The sequence below is a fragment of the Heteronotia binoei genome, chromosome 21 (genome assembly GCF_032191835.1).
Source record: "Heteronotia binoei isolate CCM8104 ecotype False Entrance Well chromosome 21, APGP_CSIRO_Hbin_v1, whole genome shotgun sequence".
In the NCBI taxonomy this organism is placed as follows: Eukaryota; Metazoa; Chordata; class Lepidosauria; order Squamata; family Gekkonidae; genus Heteronotia; species Heteronotia binoei.
The window spans coordinates 170,261,482-170,283,006 of record NC_083243.1 but is presented as its reverse complement, the minus strand read 5'-3'; the positions used below and the strand labels follow the sequence as shown (position 1 = coordinate 170,283,006).

The 21,525-nt window shown below is 43.2% G+C and overlaps 2 protein-coding genes across 5 annotated transcripts; one reads left to right on the top strand and one right to left on the bottom strand.

Moving 5' to 3' along the window:
• The first annotated feature begins 4,242 nt into the window (after window positions 1–4,242).
• SELENOH (selenoprotein H) lies at window positions 4,243–10,578 on the top strand. Its single transcript, XM_060262507.1, has 5 exons — window positions 4,243–4,380; window positions 5,349–5,498; window positions 7,329–7,474; window positions 9,029–9,155; window positions 10,373–10,578. Exons 2-4 carry the CDS (start codon window positions 5,350–5,352, stop codon window positions 9,133–9,135), a joined length of 402 nt encoding a protein of 133 aa, XP_060118490.1. The 5' UTR covers window positions 4,243–4,380; window position 5,349; the 3' UTR covers window positions 9,136–9,155; window positions 10,373–10,578.
• Window positions 10,579–11,014: 436 nt separating this feature from the next.
• On the bottom strand, window positions 11,015–19,723 carry BTBD18 (BTB domain containing 18). Of its 4 annotated transcripts, none has more exons than XM_060261871.1 (4): window positions 19,640–19,723; window positions 15,685–15,842; window positions 12,236–14,131; window positions 11,015–11,170 (listed from the first exon to the last, which is right to left on the bottom strand). In XM_060261871.1, the coding sequence occupies exons 2-4, from the start codon at window positions 15,809–15,811 to the stop codon at window positions 11,124–11,126; spliced, it is 2,070 nt and encodes a 689-aa protein (XP_060117854.1). In that variant the 5' UTR covers window positions 15,812–15,842; window positions 19,640–19,723; the 3' UTR covers window positions 11,015–11,123. The 4 variants fall into 4 exon arrangements, with proteins under 4 accessions (XP_060117854.1, XP_060117853.1, XP_060117851.1 ...); XM_060261870.1 differs by having other exon boundaries at window positions 19,285–19,659; XM_060261868.1 differs by having other exon boundaries at window positions 11,015–14,131; window positions 19,640–19,714.
• Window positions 19,724–21,525: the final 1,802 nt, after the last annotated feature.

The window sequence follows — 21,525 nt, the reverse complement described above, 5'->3', positions numbered from 1 at the left end:
CACCAGCCAATTCTTTGATTAGCCCTGCAATATCTGAGAATACCATCGCTAGAAATTGTTCATTGTGTACCGTATTTTTGCCCATGTATCTTGGGCGGTACCTTTTGCCTTTAAACATATCACAACCAGATTGCATTTGATCACAATCAATAACATCAACATTACATTCTTTCAACAATTTTGCACACTTTGCACACTCCGGTGCCCCATAGTTATGTGCCATTTAAGAAGACATTTATGCTTACATACAGATTGCATTGTATTATACACTGACCCAACAACTTTTGTTACATCAGAAATATTTTCAGCATCATTTTGCACATCATCATCATCATGCAAGCTTTAGATAATGAAGACTGTCAACTACATCAAGCATAAATTCAGTTCCAGATTCAGGATCAACAATATTTCCATTGTCCTTTTTGAGTACAATCTCATGATTTCTTCTGATAATTCTCTTTGTTGAGACTAAGTTGCTGACTGCCTCAGGGGCATATGCACACACTGTTAGTGTAACCTTTTTAATTTCTTGACTTTCATCCATAACATTTAAGATTACAGTCCCACTTCCTTCAACTTTCAGTATTTGTCCATTGGCTTGCTCTAATTTTGGGCAGTTGTTCTCATCCAATTCCACAAAATGAGTTGTTCTCATCCAATTCCACAAAATATTTCTTATCTTTACAGACATGATAATAAGTTCCAGAATCTATGATCCAATGATTCTCAAGATTTGCATTTGATTCAGTAATTGCATATTTAGGATTCCTATCAGACACATTCTCAGGCTTGGTTGCTGGCTTTGCAGATTTAAAATCACGTTTCTGTTGGTTGCTATTTTCCACTTGCCCAATGGGTGTCGCCGGGAAGAAGAGCAATTCAGCTTGCATACAAGATCAAAGCATTCACACCTAACATCCTTTCTGACCAATGTTGTTTTTATATCTTTCGCCGGTAAAGAAGACTCAGCTCACAATTGGATTTAGGTTACAATACATCACTTCCTCTATCAGGTAAACAAACAGTTAACTCTATAATGGCTGGAATGTGCATAGCTTGTATTCCAACACTGAGGCCTTCTGATACTGCCTCCTGGTATTCGTATTCAGAGGATTACTGCTTCTGGATATGGAAGTTTCCTTTAATAGCCACTGAAAGTTCTAACCTCTATGAACCTGGCTAATCCCCTTTTAAAACCATCTCTACCTGCGGCAATGACTACATCCACTAGCAGTAAATTCCACATTTGAATCACAAAGTTAACAAGTATTTGTTTCTCCTGAATCTATTGCCAATCAGATTCATTGGATGCCTATCCTTGAGTAGTGGTATTTTGGGAAAGGGAGAAAAATTCTCTTTGTCCACCCTCTCCACTTCCTTGCATTATTTTATAAACCTCTGTCATGTGTCCCCTTAGTTGTCTTTTCCCAGGCCCAGACTCTTCAGCCCTTCCTCATAGGAAAGCTCCTCCAGCCTCTTAATCATCTTGGTTGCCCTTTTCTGTACTTTTTTCAGTTCTGCTGTGTCCTTTTTAAAATACAGTAATCAGCATAGCAAAGAGCCCCATGGTGCAGAGTGGTAAAGCTGCAGTACTGCAGTCAGAGCCCTTTGCTCACGACCTGAGTTCGATCCCAGTGGAAGCTGGTTCAGATAGCCGGCTCCAGGTTGACTCAGCCTTCCATCCTTCCGAGGTCGGTAAAATGAGTACCCAGCTTGCTGGGGGGAGAGTGTAGATGACTGGGGAAGGCAATGGCAAACCACCCCGTAAAAAGTCTGCCGTGAAAACAACATCACCCCAGAGTCGAAAACGACTGGTGCTTGCAGAAGGGACTACCTTTACCTTTTTTTAATCAGCATAGCACAGAGTATTTCAAATGAGGCCTCACCACAGATTTAAACGGGTATTATAATACTGGCTGCTCCTACCATGGTATGAACCAGATTCTTTGACAGAGTGATTGACCGGAAAGGTTGAGCATCACTGCTCTACTGGACCTAATCCCAACGGCTTTGTGTCAGAGTCTGCTCCTAGAATATGGATTGCTCTTCTGCCGAAGGCACACATTTTTATTTTATATCCTTTCCAGCCTTTGGCTTTTAGTAAAGTTACAACCAAAGCAGTTATGTAGGAATAAAATGTGAAGAAATCTGGATAAACGAAAGTGGCAGTAAGTTTCATTCAGTTTGGTTCGGCTATAGCAAAGGCCTGGTAACTATTTCAGGAAATTATTACAGGAAAACTTGCCATGATGCAGGAAGAAGGAACAGCCTAACCAGGATTAGAAGGGAAAGGCATCGTTCAGGGAGACGGGGGGGCAGCGGTGGCAAGAGACCAGAATCATAGCAAAGCATACAGCACTGATACTAGGAGAAATATGCTAACAGGCAGGGCAATACAAAATTTGTCTCTCAACTTGGTAGTTAAGAAGACTTATGACAGGTTGCCTAATGATCCCAACTGAAGTCAACTAAAAGCTGCAGTTATCACATGATGCATCTAACAGATCAAACTGCACTTGATCACCTTTGAGTCAGAATTGTCAGCGTGAACTGATCCTTCGTTCAATCTAGGGTGTCGAAGAAAGCACTGAACTGGGCAATGGGTGAAAGGTAGCTGGGGCATACAGTGATTCAAGACACTTTCATAAAGTTCCACTCTTTTAGGTATTATCTTGTCCAAAACAACTACAAAAGGGAACTAAAATAATTTATATCCTCTTCATCAATACATATTAGATAAGCAGAAGTGGCTCCTTATGCTTTTTACAGCACAATCTGAAGGACACTTTCCTGGGAGTAAGCCCTAAAACCATAGTAGAATTCAGAATAGACCTGTTTAGGTCTTATGGTGCGTTCACACACACTAAATACTGCCCTTTGCAACTGGATTTTCCCTGTAAGAATGGAAAAATCCAATTGCAACCAGTTGCTGTGTGAAAGCACCCTTAGTCTCATGCTAAGTGGAAGTGGTACGTGGAAGACAAAAGTTAGGAGTAGGGTTGCCAGGTCCCAGGCAGGAAGTATCTGGGGACTTGGGAGGGAGAGAGCCAGGAGTTAGGTCAGGACAAGCACGATTAAACTCTGAAGGGAGTTCTGTTCATTACATTTAAAGGAACTGCCTTCTCTTCATTGGGAATAATGGAGGATGGGGGCACCTTTTGGGGAGGCTCATAGAATTGGACTTCCTGGTCCAATCTTTTTGAAACGTGGGTTTTTGTTTTTGAGGAGACACCAGATACTATGCTGAAAATTTGGTGCCTCTACCTCAAAACCCCCCCACCCCTGCCCAGCAATACTCCCTATAAGCTATGGAGCCTTGTGAGCAGAAATTCTACTTGGAGAGCCACTGGCATTTGAGTAAGCAGTTTGGCTACTGCATATTAATTTGCTCTGGGCCATCCTTTCTGAACAAAGACAAAAAAAGTGTGAGCCAGAGCCCAAAAATCTGTAAGCTAGCTCACACTAACTCAGTTTAGAGGGAACATTGTTCTTGAGCCCCAGATACCGACAGATTTATTTTCCATTATACCTTATGTGGACCGCTCACCATAGGGTATAATGGAGTGCCCAGTGCACATTTCCCCTCCCCCTTCTAATAACTCTGAAGCCGGGAGAGGCGCTTCCAAACCAGGGGATCCCTCCCCTGCCCCCAACTGGAGATTTAGCAACTAAAGAGAGCAACGTGGAAATTGGAGGTGAGAAGCCCTAAGGCATCCACGTCAAACCAGCCTCAATTGTAGACAATTCAAATATTTTATATAACAAAATTCACTTGTAAGATAATACGATGCTAAGCAAAGTGCAAATATAAGCCACACCCGAACGTAAAGTCCATCTACTTCTAGTTGACAGCCTGTCCTTTGAAACTGGAACTCTGGGATGTGGTATGGGGTGAGCCGTGAGAACAAACAACGTGGTTTGTCTGCAGAATGGTTGGAGAGCTGGTCTCTCATATGAATTACTTAAATGTTTTTTGAAGCTCGCAGAAGCCTCCTGTGAAACAGGGTATTGTGCGCATCCCTGTTGTGATCTTGTGTCTTGCTGCTTCCAACGTTTACACTGGCTAAAAGATTTGGAGCATTGAACTCTATTCTCGCGGCTCACCATACCACATGCCGGAGTTGCAGTTTCTCTTCGGCACGCCGAAGACGTTTTTAACCCGCGCTCCCAGGACCGTCTTCCTCCGTAGGGCGTTCCAACGCTTGGATTACATTCTGATTGGATGCCGCAGCCGCGCGAGCTTTCCTTGTTTCGGCACGAGCAGCAACCTGCGTAGAACTTCAAGCGGAGTGGACGATACTATTTTTTTTTAAAGCGGGGACTGCAGCGCCAGCTGAATAACGGCCTTTGAGTGTGCGCAAGGCTTATCCGCCTCTGAAGGTAATGCTTCAAGACGGTTACGTTGTGTGTGTGTGTGTGTGTTTTTTCTTGCTTCACTGTTACATTTCATTGGTTGAAACGGCGGTCGTGGTTTTGCTCTATGGAAGACCTTGGACGTGGAGACTTTGTCGTTTCGGCATTCTAAGAACTGGGGGCGGCAGAGCTGCAAGTATTTCTGCCTTGGTAATTAAGGGAAAGTCAGCTGCGATGAGAGATTATGCAGGACGTTGTTTGTCGTGTGCAGTTCTGCGCCGATCTGCAATTCTTTCTCATTCACGTTCTGTTATGTCGAGCCGTAAGCCTTTCTTCCAGTGTAGCCATGCCTCTCTTATTTGGAATCCGCCATTATTTGTCGTCTCTAAACTGCCTTTGTTGCCCCCTTTGTTTTCTTGTTCCTGTTGTTCGCAGGCACCAAGCTTTCTCAGTCCGAGGAAAGGGTATTTCAGGTGGTTTTTGTTCATAGCGAATTGTCTCAGATGAAGGAGTCTGTTTCAGGATTCTCCATTTATAATTCAAATTGATTAATTGAATGGTGGGGGAATGATCTCTTCTTGCCTGAAAGGCCCTTTTGTAAATACACAAATGAGCCCGTTTTCAAAAGGGTCCATAACGCAAATAATAGAACCACTGCTAATGTCCTCCCTGGGTTTGTTTCTAGCAAGTTTATTATTATTTTCACCCCCTTATCTTTCCATATATTTTTGTTCTTATTCTGGGTTATTGTGGAAACCTAACCCATGGAGATACTAGAACAAAGCAGTAGACAAATGTACCTTTAAGACCAACTAAGCTTTATTCAGAATGTAAGCTTTCGTATGCTCTTAAGCAGACTTCATCAGACAAATGGGAATGGAAGCAGCAATTAATAGGTGGGCAGTGTAGAATCATGGGAATGTTTTTACCAGATTAAAAGCATCACAAATATTGTTTGGCTTGTCCTTTTGCCTTGGCTTTTGCTTTGTAGGTAGAATGCCCCCTAAAGGGCAGAAGAGGAAGGCAGTTACCCCTGCAGTAAAAGCGGCAGAGTGCTATGAGGTGGAAGCCAAGGAAGTTGACCAGTCACCCAAGAAACTGAAGAAGAGCAGAGGCTCAGACCCTTATGTGGTCATTGAACACTGGTGAGTCTCTATCTTTACATCTCTTAAGGCCTGTTCAGAGTCACAGTTTAATCAGTTGTCGCTGCTGTTTCCTACCGGATTAAAAGTGGCTGATCAGACAGCAACATCTGCCTCCTAGTAATCGTTGTGCTTTCCCATCCTTCTCCAAACCGGATTATTTTGTTACCTGCTCCTTTGTGTTTTTTTAGTTGTCTGGTTTGACCTCATCGTTTTCTCCGTCTGGATAGTTCTGCTGCGATATTAACCAACTTCCAGATATCTGAAGGCTGTCCCAGAGCAAAAGGAGCCTCAGACATCTGGTTTACAGCCGCCATTTTTTTTTTACTACTTAGCAACATGCGCATAACCGCATCATGTTTTCTGACCTATGTGCATGCACATTTGCACATAATGTGCTCGTGCGCATATGTACATAAAGGTGGGGAAACAAAGAACTGCATGGTGCTGTCGTGTGGATGGCAGAAGACGGTTTCACCGCGGAGTGATTCGAATTGTAGTATGGCAGTCTGAATGATAATATCTGGAGCACAGATATTTGGAACAGAACTGGGTCAGTTTAACACGGACTCAACACGCTGTGTGAACAGGGCCTTAGTGTGCTGAATCCAGCAAGGAGTCCTTGGTTAGAGCGTCAGACCAAGTTCAAATCCCCACTTGCCATGGCAGATTACTGAGTGACCATGGGCCAGTCACACACTCACTCTCAACCTAACCTACCTCACAGGATGATTATAATGATAAAATGTACAAGGGGAGAATGTTGGAAGCTACTTTAGGTTCCTGTTGGGAAGAAAAAAGGTAAAGGTAGTCCCCTGTGCAAGCCCCAGTCGTTTCCGACTCTGGGGTGACTTCGCAGCATGACGTTTTCGTGGCAGACTTTTTTTTACGGGGTGGTTTGCCATTGCCTTCCCCTGTCATCTACACCAGGGGTCCTCAACCTACGGCCCGTGGGCCAGATGCGGCCCGCCGGGTTATGGCAAAATCAGACCAGAAGTGACGTTCGACCTAAACTCGCATTAGCAACGCATGCTTCCGGCACTAGGCTGAGGCGGCGGAGACAGAGTGTGAGGCGATACCGAGGTGAGGTGAGTTCCCAGGCCGGGGTGTGTGATGTGGGGAAGGGAGAGAGATGCAGAAGACGGAGAACTGACGGCCCGCGGCCTTGTACAGTAACGACAGTCCGGCCCTCCAACAGTCTGAGGGACAGTGAACTGGCCCCCTATTTAAAAAGGTTGAGGACCCCTGATCTACACTTTCCCCCCAGCAAGCTGCGTACTCATTTTACTGACCTCGGAAGGATGGAAGGCTGAGTCAATCTGGAGCCGGCTACCTGAGAAGAAGAGAGAGATAAATGAGGCAAATAAGTTACTGGGAAAAGGATACCTTAACTGTGGAAGGAATTCTGGAATACAAAAATACTTTGTATGAATTGTACCAATAAAAAAGTGGGGGGGTTTTGTTTCCAAATAAACGTGCAACAAGTGGCTCAGCCATTTCTGATTACCATTCCTAAATACATATATGCTTAGGATCTTTTAGTAATGTATTAAAGGACATGTGTACTTTTTAATTGGAGGGCTTCTTGCATGACACTCAAGATACTTCATGTAATTTTTTAATTTTTGAGTAATTTTTTTTGAAGATACCTTATGTAGTAAGGAAAATATAAGATCTTTTATGAGCAGCAAACACACTGTTAACTGGGGCTTGAGGAGACCTTTCTCTAGGGAGCCAAATGATTTAGCTGGATTTGGTTTTGGCAGACTTTTAGATAATGGCTGAGTTTTTCAGTAGTTTGGGAAAAACAAACACTTCCTTTTTGTCCTGCAGTAAAAGCTGACGAGTCTATGGGCGTAACGCTGATGCTGTTGGCCAGGCCCTGCGCCAGGCCTTTCCTGACCTCACCGTGGAGATCAACCCTGATAAGCCCCGCAGAAATAGCTTTGAGGTGCTCCTGTTGAAAGAGGATGGCACAAGTAAGTACTGTCTTCACAGGAGGCTTGCCCATGTGAGGACTGCTTTGGGGATTAATCTGCCTAGTATGCATGTAACCAGGCTCCTGCAAATCCACCCACTGGGAATCCCTGGTGAATAGAATGCTCAGAAACACTGAATCTTCAGAGCTCTGATTTGTGTTATAACCTGGAGAAGCAACAGCAGGGAAGAGGCTTTTGCTGTGACAGAGAACCCTGATGCTTACAATGACTTCTGTGCATTCCAGAGCACCGTTGTTAGTGTTGTGTATCTGGTGTCTGTTAGAAGACTAGCCAAAAGTTGACGCATCAGATTGCAGATTGTCTACTACAACTGCTGTGTGTGTATACACACACACGGCTTTTTTTGTAGAAAAACCCCAGCAAGAACTCATTTGCATATTAGGTCACACCCCTTGGTGCCAAGCCAGTCAAAACTGCATTCCTATGCGTTCCTGTTAAAAAAAAAAAACGCGCTCTCTCTCTCTCATTTCCACATGATGGCTACTGCAGAATAAGGACTGCTCCTGTGCCATGCTTGTTAGTTTTCTGGGAGACAGAACCTTACTAGGCAAAAGGAGTCAGAGAATGAGAGTGATGAACCTCAAGATGACCACAGCATCAAGAAGTTCCAGCTGCTGTAGCTATCTAATAACAGCCAATTCCGCACTAGACCTTTAATCTTGGTTCAGCTCTGTCCCCAAACTGGCATTCTACACTTGAATCATGGAATCATAGAAACCAGCTCTGCGAGTTCATGATTCTAGTGTAGAAAATCAGTTTGGGGACAGGGCTGAACCAGGATTAAAGGTGTAGTGCAAAACTGGCCTTACAGTTTCTTTTCTGCTCTCTCACTGCTGCCTGCTCTTTTGTTTCTTTCTCCCAATTGGGACCTGATGTGCATAATGAAGTTAAAGTACTCAGCTTTAAAAAAGCATTATATAATACTCAAAAACACTCTTCAGAATTCAGTTTTACAACCCCTTCAAAATGCTGTCAGGGTGGAGGCTTTCTACTTTTGGTGGATGGTGTTCCGTAAAACATGAGTAGCCACTGAGAGAGCTGGTAGATGAGTGGCAACTGCATCCAATGGGAGGGGCGGGGAGAGACACAACCAAATGTTGTTGTGCTGAATGAAAATACTACATGGGCTTCTCAAGTTCTCTCAAAGCTGTTCTGCTCAAGCAGTTTTGGGAGAGCTCTCAGCCTCACCTCACAGGGTGTTTCTTGGGAGATTTGTAAGCTGCTTTGAGACTCCTTTCGCTAGCAGAGGGTGGGGTATAAGTCCAATCTCCTCCTCCTCCCAGTTGCTCTCTGAATCCAAACTAAGTTAGCTGGAGTGGAAAGATATTGCTGGTGCTTTGGGAAATCCATAGTTCAGATGCCTCCTATGGATAACTTCTCTTTGTGAAGGCTGCAGATTGCATAATGAATGTGTGCAGCCCTGCTTACAAAAACATGGCAGAAGGAACTGGCTTCTTGATGTGCTTGTGGTTTGTTTCCAGTAATGCAGTGCAAATACTGCTGGTAACTGTCTTCTGCTGTTATTGCTTTTAGAGGTGGAGTTATGGAGTGGTCTTAAGAAGGGGCCACCACGCAAGCTGAAGTTCCCAGAACCAAACAAGGTGGTTGAAACTCTGAAGGGCAGCTTAGAAATAAGGTGAACTGGACAGGATTGCTAAAGGTAAATTGATATAAGCAAGTGGTTTGTTATGAGATTTGCTAGTTAAAAAAAAACCTACTAGACTGGTCTGAGCCACTGATGCAGCTGCTCTGTACTAACTCTGAATATACATTGCCACTTCAGGTTCTTACTACTTAACCGCAGCAGGAAATGGGGCCAATACATAGACCAGGCTTCATGTTCTGCTTGTTATTACCATTCTTCCTCAAAGCAGTCTTGGGAGTTGCATAAAGCAGATATGGTGTAGGAGAGTAATTACTCCATATCTCAAGTAGAAACCCCATTGCTAATTCACCCAAGAATGGGCCTTCCATCCTATAGCCCACTACATATTGGCTTGTGTGATCAAGAGTGTAGTGTGCCACCAATGACTTGCAAGAGGGTCAGTAAATGGCTCAGGCTAGATTGTCACATATATTGAATCTCAGAGACTAGTTATGTTACTCTAGAGCAGTGGTGGCCAAACTGCGATTAGGAGCCGTGTGGTTCTTTCACACACATTGTGTGGCTCTTGAAGCCCCCCACCTCCCCTGGGCTGGCTTGGGAACGCATTTGTCTTTAAATCACCTCTCCAAGCCAGCTTGAAGAACACATTTAAAGTTGCTTTCTTTCCACTATTCCCAAGCTATTTTCCTTCTGGCTCTCAAACGTCTGATGTCCATGCTTTGCTGCTCTCAAACGTCTGATGTTTATTATGTGGCTCTTGCATTAAGCAAGTTTGGCCACTCCTGCTCTAGAGGAACATTTATTTTGTAACCTCGGTGTTGCAATTAATTGGATCTTGAGTATGAGCATAATTAACCCATTGATGTGGGTTTTGTAACTTCAGCCAACACTTATTACAACCTATAGTCATAATCTTACACCTTGCTTGTAGCAGTCCCTGATTCTTGGTGGGTGGGGGATGGAGGAGAGAGAAGCTGCTGAAGAACTACTCTTCTATCCTTTACTGTACCTTGCAAGTTCTATGCATCTTGTGAGGTAGGTTGCCTGGGAATCCCATCTGAAATCCAGAGCAGCATCTCAATTCTGAATTACCCTCCCAAGAGAAGTGCACCTGACTATATACAGTACCTTTCTTGGTCTTCTGCCATCCTGTTAATTTATCCATGTGTACTGAACACAGGCAAGCAGGTGCTTGGCATCAGGTAGGTGAGGTGTGTTAGCTGTTTATCTCGGAAACAAGCTCTCTGCTAATGACCATTTTATTCCCACAGGGTATCAGCTGAATTGTTCATCCCTTGTGAGTTGGAGCATTTATGATGGGATATGACCAAGTGAGGTAAACTGCAAAACCTCAGTCATTTCTCTGAAGTTGCTGCTCTTCCTCCAAATAAAATGTTTCCTGTCTTCCCACTTTGAAATCGTTTTGCTTTATCTGAAATAACTTGAAACATTTTCAATAAATGGTCAACTTTGTAATACTTGATTCTTCTTGTTTAATTCTGTTCAGTGTTGCAAAGTTTTGGCAGTGAGTGGCACTGGTCCACGTTTGTGGGCAATGCTTCTTCTAAGCTGCGGAGTTTTGTCAGCAAAAATTCTACTTTGTGAGCCACTGGCATTAAAGTTGTGAGCTTTAGTTTGCTCCGAGGCCATTTTTCCTGCGCTAAGACAAAGAAGTGTGAGCTGGAGACCAAAAGACTGAGCTAGCTCACACTAACTCAGCTTAGAGGGAACACTGCTTGTGGGGGTTCTGCAGTGTTACCAAACATGTAATTTATTGGATCAATCGTTTTCAGTGAATCCACCAGTTTATTTTTTGCAGTTAAATTACATCTTGTAGGGCCTAATCACTGCTGTCTGTCATGTAGTTTGGCTCTTAAACTCCAGTTAAACTGTAAAAGAAAGACTACTATTCATTTTATTTTGAACAAACTACAACTCAACATTTATTCCATTCTTTGTGCCATGTGCTCTTCAGAATGTTCTTAGATCCATACATTGAGAGCTTTAGCATTTGGTACAGGATCATGGAGATGGGTCACTGCACTTGAGTACACCTCTCTCTGAAGAAGCTGTAAACACAAGGGAGATGGTTTCAATGAAAAAAAAAAGGAATTTAACACTCAACCTCTGGTGTGCCTTCTCTAGACAAAATATGGAAAACCAGCAGAAGGGCTAATTAATAGCTTATTGGATCAGCCTATGATTTAAAATAAGACAGCTGTCCAATACTCATATAGTTAGCAGTGAATACTTCTGCCTGTAATACAGGAAAACCAAGGACCTTGGGTTACAGTAGACCATCATAGCTCTAGGCATGATGGAAAAGGATAAAGACAACTCTAAATAAACAGACTATACTGCTGCTACTGGCTACTATAGAAGAGAATAAGTACCCTGATAGGGTAATATATATATATATATATATATATATATATATATATATATATATATATATATATAGGGTATATTGTGGGGGAGGGGGGTAACATTTCCAGATGAGCAGCTCCCTACTTGAAATACTTTAGATCTGCTACAAGCACAGCCAAAGCAGCAGCTGTGGCAAAATGTATCAAAGGACAGCCTCAGGTACCAGTGCAGGAAAAGAGTATAGTCACAATGGTCGTGGTAGTCCACCAACTGATGCAAGGAATCTAACACTTAAATTTGGCTGCTATCTCAGCCCTATCCTCCAATTGACCACTTCCCCTGACAGACGCCACCTAGCAGATTCCCAGAAAGCCTGCTGGACTGTTTTTACATATAAGGAGTGCTGAGAGATGGTGTTATTCCTGACCAGCTCCTCCCCTCCACATTTCAGAGGGAGCTTTCTTTTCAGCATATCTTTGTTAGAATCTAAACTAGTACCTAAACACTATGCATGGTTGTTAATCATATGCCTATTGCAACTTGCCACAGAACTTAAGTGTTAATGCTGAGAGACACCACACATTAACGCAGACCCAAGGCATCTGCTTGTCCCCAGTCCTGCCCTCACTAGTTCATAATATCCACCTCATTTTCAGACATTGGAGAGGTATCTGGCCGGACACATTCATTATTAAGGAAGAAATCCTCTACCCCACCAACATCTATCTCATCCTCTTCTAAGATGACTAACTGGGGAAGCAGCTTACAGTCCAAGTGATGCTGCAAGGGATTCCTTAGGAATGCCTGAGGTTGTGGCTTTGTTTCTGCACTTGAGGTAGCCTCTCCACAGGATGGAAGCCCTTGGTTCTCATGGCTGAGCAAGGGGGCAGTAAGTCTTGTAGCCCCATTTGCCAACTCAGGCAACCGGTGATGAGCTGTCAAACTTTCCTGCTGGGGAGAAGTAAGGCTGCATAACGGAAGGCAATCATTACTGGATTGATACGTCGAAAGTGGAAGGCAACTATGAACAGGGTCCGGAAAGGGAACTCCATTTGTCAAACCAGGAGTTCCTTCACTGATCTTGGAGGCAGCACACCCCTCCTCTCCTTGGGGGGGACTCTTTTCTTCCTTGATCCACTGTGGACAAACACACACTCCTGCAGAGCACCAGCATTTTCCCTCAGCTCCAGCATTTCCTAATGGACTGTTACTTGTCTTTGGTGCAGGGCCTGAGGCAGGCATGCCCTCTGGAACAATGGTGTCTTGGGACGCCTCAACAGCATCATCATCGGCCAAAAGCAAATCTAGCATGTGTTCCAGCTCCCCAGTAGAAGCCAGACTGTCATATCCTTCACCCTCAGCTAATTGGTCTCGCATGAGCAGCTGGTATGAGCCTCTGTCAGCTAAGGTCACAGCACTCCCAGCCTTTCCTACCAGACTCTTCCCAGTGAAAGATGAACTCTCTGCTTTTGCAAGCAGATGTTTAGTAGAGCTAGCTTGCTGATGTGTGGCTGTTACCTCTTGCTCTGTATATTTGGGTTGAGGTGGGGAGGCCTCTGTCAAAACATGCACAGAATCTGCTGCTCTTATGGGATGTGCAGCAGATGGCTCTTGCACCACCTCCCAGCAACTGCCATTAATAACCTTCCTAAGCTTCACTCGGTGAACCTGACCAGCCTCTTGGGGATGGTTTATGCTCGGAGCTGGCTCACTGGCGCTGCGTTTTCTACCCTTAGTAGCTTTTGGAAGCAGTGAGGGACTCAGGAAGCCATGCAAATGCCTAAGCACTTCAGCTTCTTTGGTGTCATCCTTCACAGGAGAACTTTTCTTACGCCAAAGGCGTCTAGTGGACTTTGAGATTTTATGGGAAACAATAACACCATGGTCTTCAGGGGTGCATGGCATGGGTAAAGGCGGTGACGAGAGTTTTGGGCGGCTCAGCTTGATCTTTTTTGACTCTTGCAAGCCAGCCATGGCTTGCTTAACCCTGGGCCTGGCCTGTTCTGTTGACAGATTGCCAGTTTCCTCATTGCCCATTATATCCTTTACTGCACCTACACTATGCTTTTTAGCTTTGGGTGTTAGGAACTCTGCCATAGCTGATGCATCTGCAGGCATCTGGTATTTGTCTTCACTCTTAATTGCTGGTTTGTCTTCACTCTTAATGACCGATTTTTCCTTGACAGTCTCTTTCTGGCTAGCACTGCTACTGTTCCCTGTTTCCTTGGTGCATGGATGCTGCAGTGCTGTCTGCTGCCTACTTGCAAGTAGGTGGGATGTCAGACACCTAACACGAGAGGCAGGAAGAGACTGCATCAGATTTTCCTCTGGAATGGACACAGGACTGGACAACTGCAGGCACTCCCGGTTCAAACGCCGGCCCAGTGCTTTTTTTACCAGCTTTCCTCCCTCTAGCTGTAGAGATTCTAGCTCCGACACCTGAAGCTGCCGGGCAGCTGCAAGAACATCCTGGGCTTCTTCCCGGGACACTTCCATCTCAGAGGTGTAGAGGAAATCCACCAGCTTACGCAGTGGCCCAATCTTCAGTCCCCGGAGCTCCAGCACAACCTTATGTCCCTTGGGAGGCATCTCACGCTCCAAACGCTCTGTGAAGAAGGGGCTGCAGGCTGACAGGATACAACAGTGTGCAGGAACAGCCTCTCCTGTAAATAACATCATCATTAGTGGCTACTGTGTCAGCAAATAACCCTGGATGTACTGCTACCTTCAAAACTTCTCCTGACAAAGGTTGTTCCCCCCCATGACCTGGCCCTCTGGTGCTCCAGCCCCCAATAAACTATTGCCTTGGGACTTCTCAAGTGCTATTTTGCAGGCACTTCTTTTCCAAGCAGCAAGCAACTCCTTCCTGTTTATACGTTAAGTTGTACCGCATTTAATCCTCCTTACATATAAACACATTATAATTTGACAGTTTTGTTTTACATGCGTAGGTGCAGAGCTCAGTTATGTATCATTACTTGCTCCTATAACTCTTTCTGCATCTGTAAAAATATACTTTAAAAGTTAAACTAATCCCATCCTCCCCTATACCCATACCCACCACAAAGTTCTGAGAAAACTGCTGCTAATAAAAATAACCCACTGTACAGGATGGCCTATAAATTATTTAAATGTGTATACTTGCACAGGTACACTTTTTCCTAAGAGAAATATGCTTCAATTTGTTTCACCAAATTTTGCTTATGAAAAAGACTCCAGTTTGTGTTCCTGTATCTTCGAGGGGCAGGAATTTATTTATATTCCACTGTTCTCCCCAATATGAACCCAAAGTTGCTTACATTAATCTCAATACATCAACTTTATATCCTCACAATGACCCTATGGGGTAGATTAGGCTACAAAAGAATGATTTGCCCAAGGTAAACCAGCACGTTTCCATAGCAGAGTAGGGCCTGAACCTGGGTCTCCAAGTTCCTAATCTGACACTCTGATCACTACATCACACTGGCTCTGAAATGTTACAAACCAAAAACACCACTTGCCTAATAAGCAAGTTCCATTAATATCCTACCCATTACTACAGTCAAGGCACACAAAAGTAACAGTCCTAGAAGTTAAAAACAATAAACTCCCTCCTAACTTCAACAGAAGAGTTCAACACATATTTATCTCTCTCTTCAGTTGAAATTAAGGAGAACTAGTAGAGTTACACTCTGCTTAGCTTCTCAAATCTGATGAGACTGAGCTATATAAGTTCGAGCCACTTCAACCATGTAGAGCATAATGTAAAAAATTAGAGGTAACATCTCATGCTAACATGGACGTTATACTCTTTGCCTTTCAAGCCCTTCTCACTAATGCCAGAGGACTGGGTACAGACTGTACTTATTCAGTAATGAGAATGCTCAGAGGCAATTTTAATACAAATGTGTCAAGGCTAAGCCATGGCACTGAAAACAATTTGGGAGCTAAACCACAACTAAAGGGCACACATCACTTTCTATAGAAAACCACAACTCTAACAACATGAATTAGGGATATTTTTGCAACCTATGCAGTCAAGCTACTAGTTAGGACTAGAACAACACTTGACATTTTTAAGAGCCAATATCAAAATTTCAGCTGTGAGTCTTTCACACATCTTAATACTTAGAATTCACAGACCCAGCGCAGAGATTGTCAAGGTGATGTGGCACCAAGTCCACCCCCCCCCCCCGCAGCACCCTTTCCCTATTATTAGTTGCGAGACAATTACCTTCTGCTTGCAGGACAACATCACAAAATAAGTCAGCCCTCTGTTGCCGATGGAGCTGCAGGAACACCATACGAAGGAGGCGGGAATTCCGATACAGAATCTTGGGATTTGCAGCTGGAGAGCCCATGGCAGAAGAACCTTTGTTAGGTGCCAAATTTCTGCAAACACAAGAGCTAAAAATTTAATTATCATCCTTTACGAGCAGTACTCTTCACAGCTTTACTCAAACTAACTCTAACCTTCAGCCAGCAGACAATGAGAAAGATCCATGCACGTTTTCTTTCATCTAACTGCCAAAACACCTTCTTAACCTGTATTCCTCCACAGTACTAATGACCCTCGATATTTTAGTTTTACCTCAGCGAATTAAATACAGAATGGCATGGTAGAAAATACACCACCATGTGATTTGCCAGCAGTACCTGTATTTTTCAGCTGAACCAAGTAATAATATTCCAAATGTTTTAATGCTCTTCCCTTACTACGCAGACATATCAGACTTCAAGCATTCAAGTAGCTGATATCAGACAAGGGCACAGAAATCTTGCCTCGAATACAACCAGAACTGTAGAAAAAAACAGTCAGCTATAGAATCAAAACTGGTAGACTTAAAAGCCAAAAATGAACTATTCAAGTTGTAAAACCAAAACAGTCTACATAGCACAATGAGGTCTACCATCATAACACTACAGAATGTAATGGAAATTCTTTATATCAGAGGCCTGTTACTCCACAGTATTCCATAGGAAAGCACACTGCAATTGTATATCTATCTAAATTGTAAACAGGTGTTTCTGTTGATCATTCAGGGTTTAACAGCCATTTTATTTTGAGAAAGAGATTTCTACACCTGCCACTCACCGGGCCGGGGAAGTATATTCAAACTGGAACAAACACAAATCAGAACTATGAGAATATAGTCAGCAGAACAACCAAACTACCCCACCAGATTAAATTTAACAAGTTAGAGTTGGTTAAAGCCTATCCTATCATCAAAAGATCAAAAGTTTATATGACGAGAAATGAAGAAAACACTCTAAGCTCCAGAAAAAGAGTATACAGCATACATAGAAACAGTATATCAAATAGCTGTTTGGAAGTTTCTAGTAAAAGAGTCAAAGTTTGGTACCCCAAGACAGTCAAGTAAATTTTTTAAAAAACCTACTCAGTTTCCATAGTAATATAATAGATGAGTGGCACCAGAGAAGCTGCTCTTAGCCTGGTGCTTTAATAGTTTTCTGCAGCTGCCAGATATTTTCCATTCAAAGCATCACACTTCCACAGCTGTAATGACACCCAAAACAGAGAATTCCCTCCTTGCAGCTCAACAGTAAAAACACTATTTTAATTCAATAAACTGGACTCACATCCCAATAGGTATCTAGGTACCATGAGAAAACAGTCAAACATCAGCCGGGAAATTTGCTCACATATTCAGGATACCAAGACAGGCATGTCAGAAAATGTGTTTCTTAATAATCCCGGATAGCATTTTTGAAGGTTCTTGGCTATCATTTGTCCTACTATAGTTGAGATGTTTTGTTTTTGACATTCTGAAATTATACAAGGCTAGGATCTACAGGGAAGACATGACGAGAACAACTTCTACATGGAGGAGTTTGCAAGGGTTAAATATGTATATTGCGTCAGCATGCATATCACCTCCAACTGCAGGAAGATGGTGCATATCACTGCAAGTACAAACACATACAAGAATAAGACAGATGGCACAGCAACTACTGAACAAAACCTGCACTCCAAGCTCCCAGGCTAGATAGTCTGTTTGTAGACTGCTTGTTCCCAATTTTTTAAGGGAACAAGGGTCCTGCCAGGTTTCAGAGTAGCTACCAGACTTCTCAGAGAGAAACAACTAAGCAAGTGTCTTTTTCAAGAACAGCATTCTCACTTTGAGGAAACTACACTTCTCATTAAAGCCTATGTGCAGAAGTCAGCTATTCAAGGGGGCAAAATGCATCTTATACAAAAATACATCATACAATCTTCATTATTTCACAAGACTGAGTACGATTTTACTGGTACACACTAATCTTGCATAGCAGTTATAGAAATAAAGTGATCCACACCGATTAGTGTGTGTGTGTGTGGTTTAGCTGAAGGTGGAGTGCAAACTGGAAGAAGGAATATTAACAATCTGAGGCATGCAGATGACACTGCATTATTGGCAGAAAATAGTGAAGGAACAGCTACTGGTGAAGGTTAAAGCATTAAGTGCCAAAGGAGGATAACAGCTGAACATTAAAAACACAAAAGTAATTACTGGCTAATTACACAACTTTAAGGTTGACAATGAAGTAATTGAAATTGTTCAATATTTTCTATTCCTTGGTTCCATCATCAACCAAAAGGGAAACTGCAACTAAGAAATCTGAAGGAAACTGAGACCTGGGAAGGGCAGCTGTTAAAGATCTAGAAAAGATTCTTAAATGTAGGGATGATTGTTGGTGATTGAGATCAAGTTAATCCGTGCCATTTTATTCCCCATTACTGTCCATGGCTGTGAAAGCTGGAGAATGAAGAAAGCTCACAGGGGAGAAAGTAGATTTTACTACTGGAATAAAACCAGGACTGAAAATATGTAAATGCAATCTGAAAAGAGTAGATAAGAACATAAGAAAAGCAATGTTGGATCAGGCCAATGGCCCATCCAGTCCAACACTCTGTTACACAGTGCCCCCCCCCCCAAAAAAAAACAAGTGCCATCAAGAGCTAGAAGCCCTTCCACTGTGCCTTCCCCAAGCACAAGAATACAGAGCCATCACAGCCCAACAAAAAATTCCACCAATAAGCTGTGGCTAATACCCACTGATGGACCTCTGCTCCATATGCTTATCCATTCCCCCCTTGAAGCTGTCTATGCTTGTAGCCGCCACCACCTCCTGTGGTAGTGAATTCCACATGTTAATCACCCTTTGGGTGAAGAAGTACTTCCTTTAATCAGTTCTAACCCAACTGCTCAGCAATTTAATTGAAAGCCCACAAGTTCTTGTATTGTGAGAAAGCAAGAAAAGTACTTCTTTCTCTGCCTTTTCTAACCCAAGCACAATCTTGTAAATCATGTCACCCCGCAGTCAACGTTTCTCCAAGCTAAAGAGCCCCAAGCATTTTAACCTTTCTTCATAGAGAAAGCGTTCCAGCCCTTTAATCATTCCAGTTGCCCTTTCTGCACTTTTTCCTAACTACTAAATTGCACACATAATCAGCTGTCCTACTTGTTAAAAAAGCAAAGCTCTGTTTCAATGCTTCCATCTGGAACCCCCACTGCAGAAACACAAATTCATTATTCTGTATTAATACAGAGCCACCCTACCTTCCAGCACGAGGCAGAATCCCCACAAGTATGCATCAAAAGGGTAGCAAAATTACGAGAACAAAGTGGCTAAAATGTGTTTAAAGGGGACAGCCCAATTACATTGTCATTTTTCAAATACAAGCCCTATTCTAGATAACAGACAAAATTCCTGTATGTTTAACTATGCCAGAATAAAGGCAGCAGCCCAAGCGCTGAGTGTAAATTCTCCCCAAAGGACCAAGATCAGAAGGAAAACATCCAGGAAACTCTACCAAGGGCAAACGGCTTACTTTTGCATACCGTCTCCCCCCAGGTCAACAGTAATTAATTTTATATTCCAACCCCTACATGTTTTACATCGCAGGATAGTAAGTTTGTTAGCTGCCTTAGACGGTCGATATCAGGCTGAAATTAGCAGTTGACCTGAGAATTAAAGCTCCTCGCGCCACACCCGTATTACGTAAGTTCCACTGATTCCCTTTCTGTATCTCTAATGAAGATACTACTCCATCCTAGTAAAAGGCGACACGAATTTCTTTCCCACCATCTGTTCTCCATTCACTCTGTAAGGCCCGTAGGGGTCTTCTCCCCTTTCGCTACAAAGACTTCCCTCGAGCCCTCTGGCCGCAACCCCACGACGCCCACCGTCGCGCGTTTATCTCGCCGCTAAAGCGCCGCGCCGCGCTGCACGCCGCCGCCGCCGACTCAGCGACGAAGGAAAAGAGTGGGAAAAGCGTGCGCACGCGCCGACCACGCCCCCTCGCCCGCTCTCAGAAACAGTCTTCCCATTGGCTTTCACGCCAGCAAATAAGAACGAAGGGTGGCTTTTGGCGGGAGGATCAGTGGCTTGCTTTTATTCATTTATGTATTTATCTGAAAGAGAACATTGGCAGTAGTCGCTGTTCACTTTATGGGTTCTTTATGGCTCACCTGCTTTAAACTTTCGGTGGGCAAGTGAGGAGCAGAGCTAGCTCAGGCAAAACCAGAAAAAAGGTAAAAGGCAAACTGTCCCCCACGTTCTTTAAGGGTATTCCCGGATACCTAGCTACTGCTCTCTCTGGGTTGTTTTCTAATCCGCCTGAGATGTCTGCTCCTGTGAAAGGGGCGGAAAGTCGAACTAACAATTGGTGGTTGAGATGAGAGAGCGCTTCACAAGGGGGCTGAAAAAGGGCTTCCTGTGTTAACATTGCATGTTCGGGGGGGGGCGGGCTGAAAAGGCGCATATCATGTAGTGGCACGATCACGCTTTGCCTGCTGTGATGCAGGACCCCCGCGTGAAAAAGAGCAAAGCGGTACATCAACCCAACACGCATGCAGTAGTACCGAGGAGGACTGCCCGGATTACGGCTGTTATATTAAGAGTACTATGGAAATTTCACCACAAGGGGGAAACCGAGATTCCACTGAAACCCCACTTCCTGTTATTTCAGTGCTATGAACATGCAGATTTGAAGTTTCTTTCCACTATAACAGTCCTTCCTAATCTTTAATCCGATATTGCCCATCAAGCATGCAACATAAATGCACCAGAACTGCGTCTTGCTGAAATTGCATAATTTACTATAAATGGATTTTATAAATGAATGGATTTTATAGTGTTAATGGTTGGGGGGGGGGGGTTAGCTATTATTATGATTTACTATTGTTCCTATTAATACGTTGTACTGCACCCTGAGCCCTTCATGGGAAACGGCAGAATAGAAATTAGCTAAATAATAAATAAATAAACGCTCTTGTTAAAAACAGTTTAAAACAACACTCCAGAAAAGGCAACTTTATATGGGTACATATATTTATATGCATATGATATACAGGAATATATTCGCCTCCTATCTGATCACCCTCAACCAACACTTTAATGTTAGGTGTGATTATTTCCTATGTGCTGATATTTAAGGGCGTGAAGGAAAGATATAGGATTTTTATATTCTGTTGGGTATGCCAAATGAAATTATGTCAGAAGCAATTGCAGGTCAGGAGCAGTCTAAAATCTCAAATGCTCCCCTGCAGTTTGCCCTCCAAATTCTGAATTCTTCTCAAGATTTGTAGATTGCCTCCATTTAAAACCATTGAACTATTCTCAATTAGTTGCCTTTCATGAGGGCCATTTTACACATTATAAAGAAGGGGTGATAAGGAAGTGGTCTCCAACAGGTAGCTCAGCTACTGCAGAGTAGCTCATGCATCTCCTACAAGACCCAGGAAAAGACTACAAAGAGACATACTCTATGCTTTTTCTTTTACTTCTTTTATTTTTTAAAAAAACCCTTTTATTTCATAGGTTTTTTTCTCTGTGCTATTTTGCAGCTGACAGCTTTATTTCTGGCACTCTTCCTAGTGTTCATGTTCTGTTTCTAGGTCAGAACAAAACTTGGCAAGTATCTCAGTATATTTTTTAGTACTCAAAATAGCTCCAATTATTTACTCACTTCAGTTGTGCCTGTCTCCCAAAGTGTCTTACCCCATTATTTTATCCTTACAACAACCCTGTGAAGTAGGATAAGCTGAGCGTGTGTGATGTACCCAAGGTC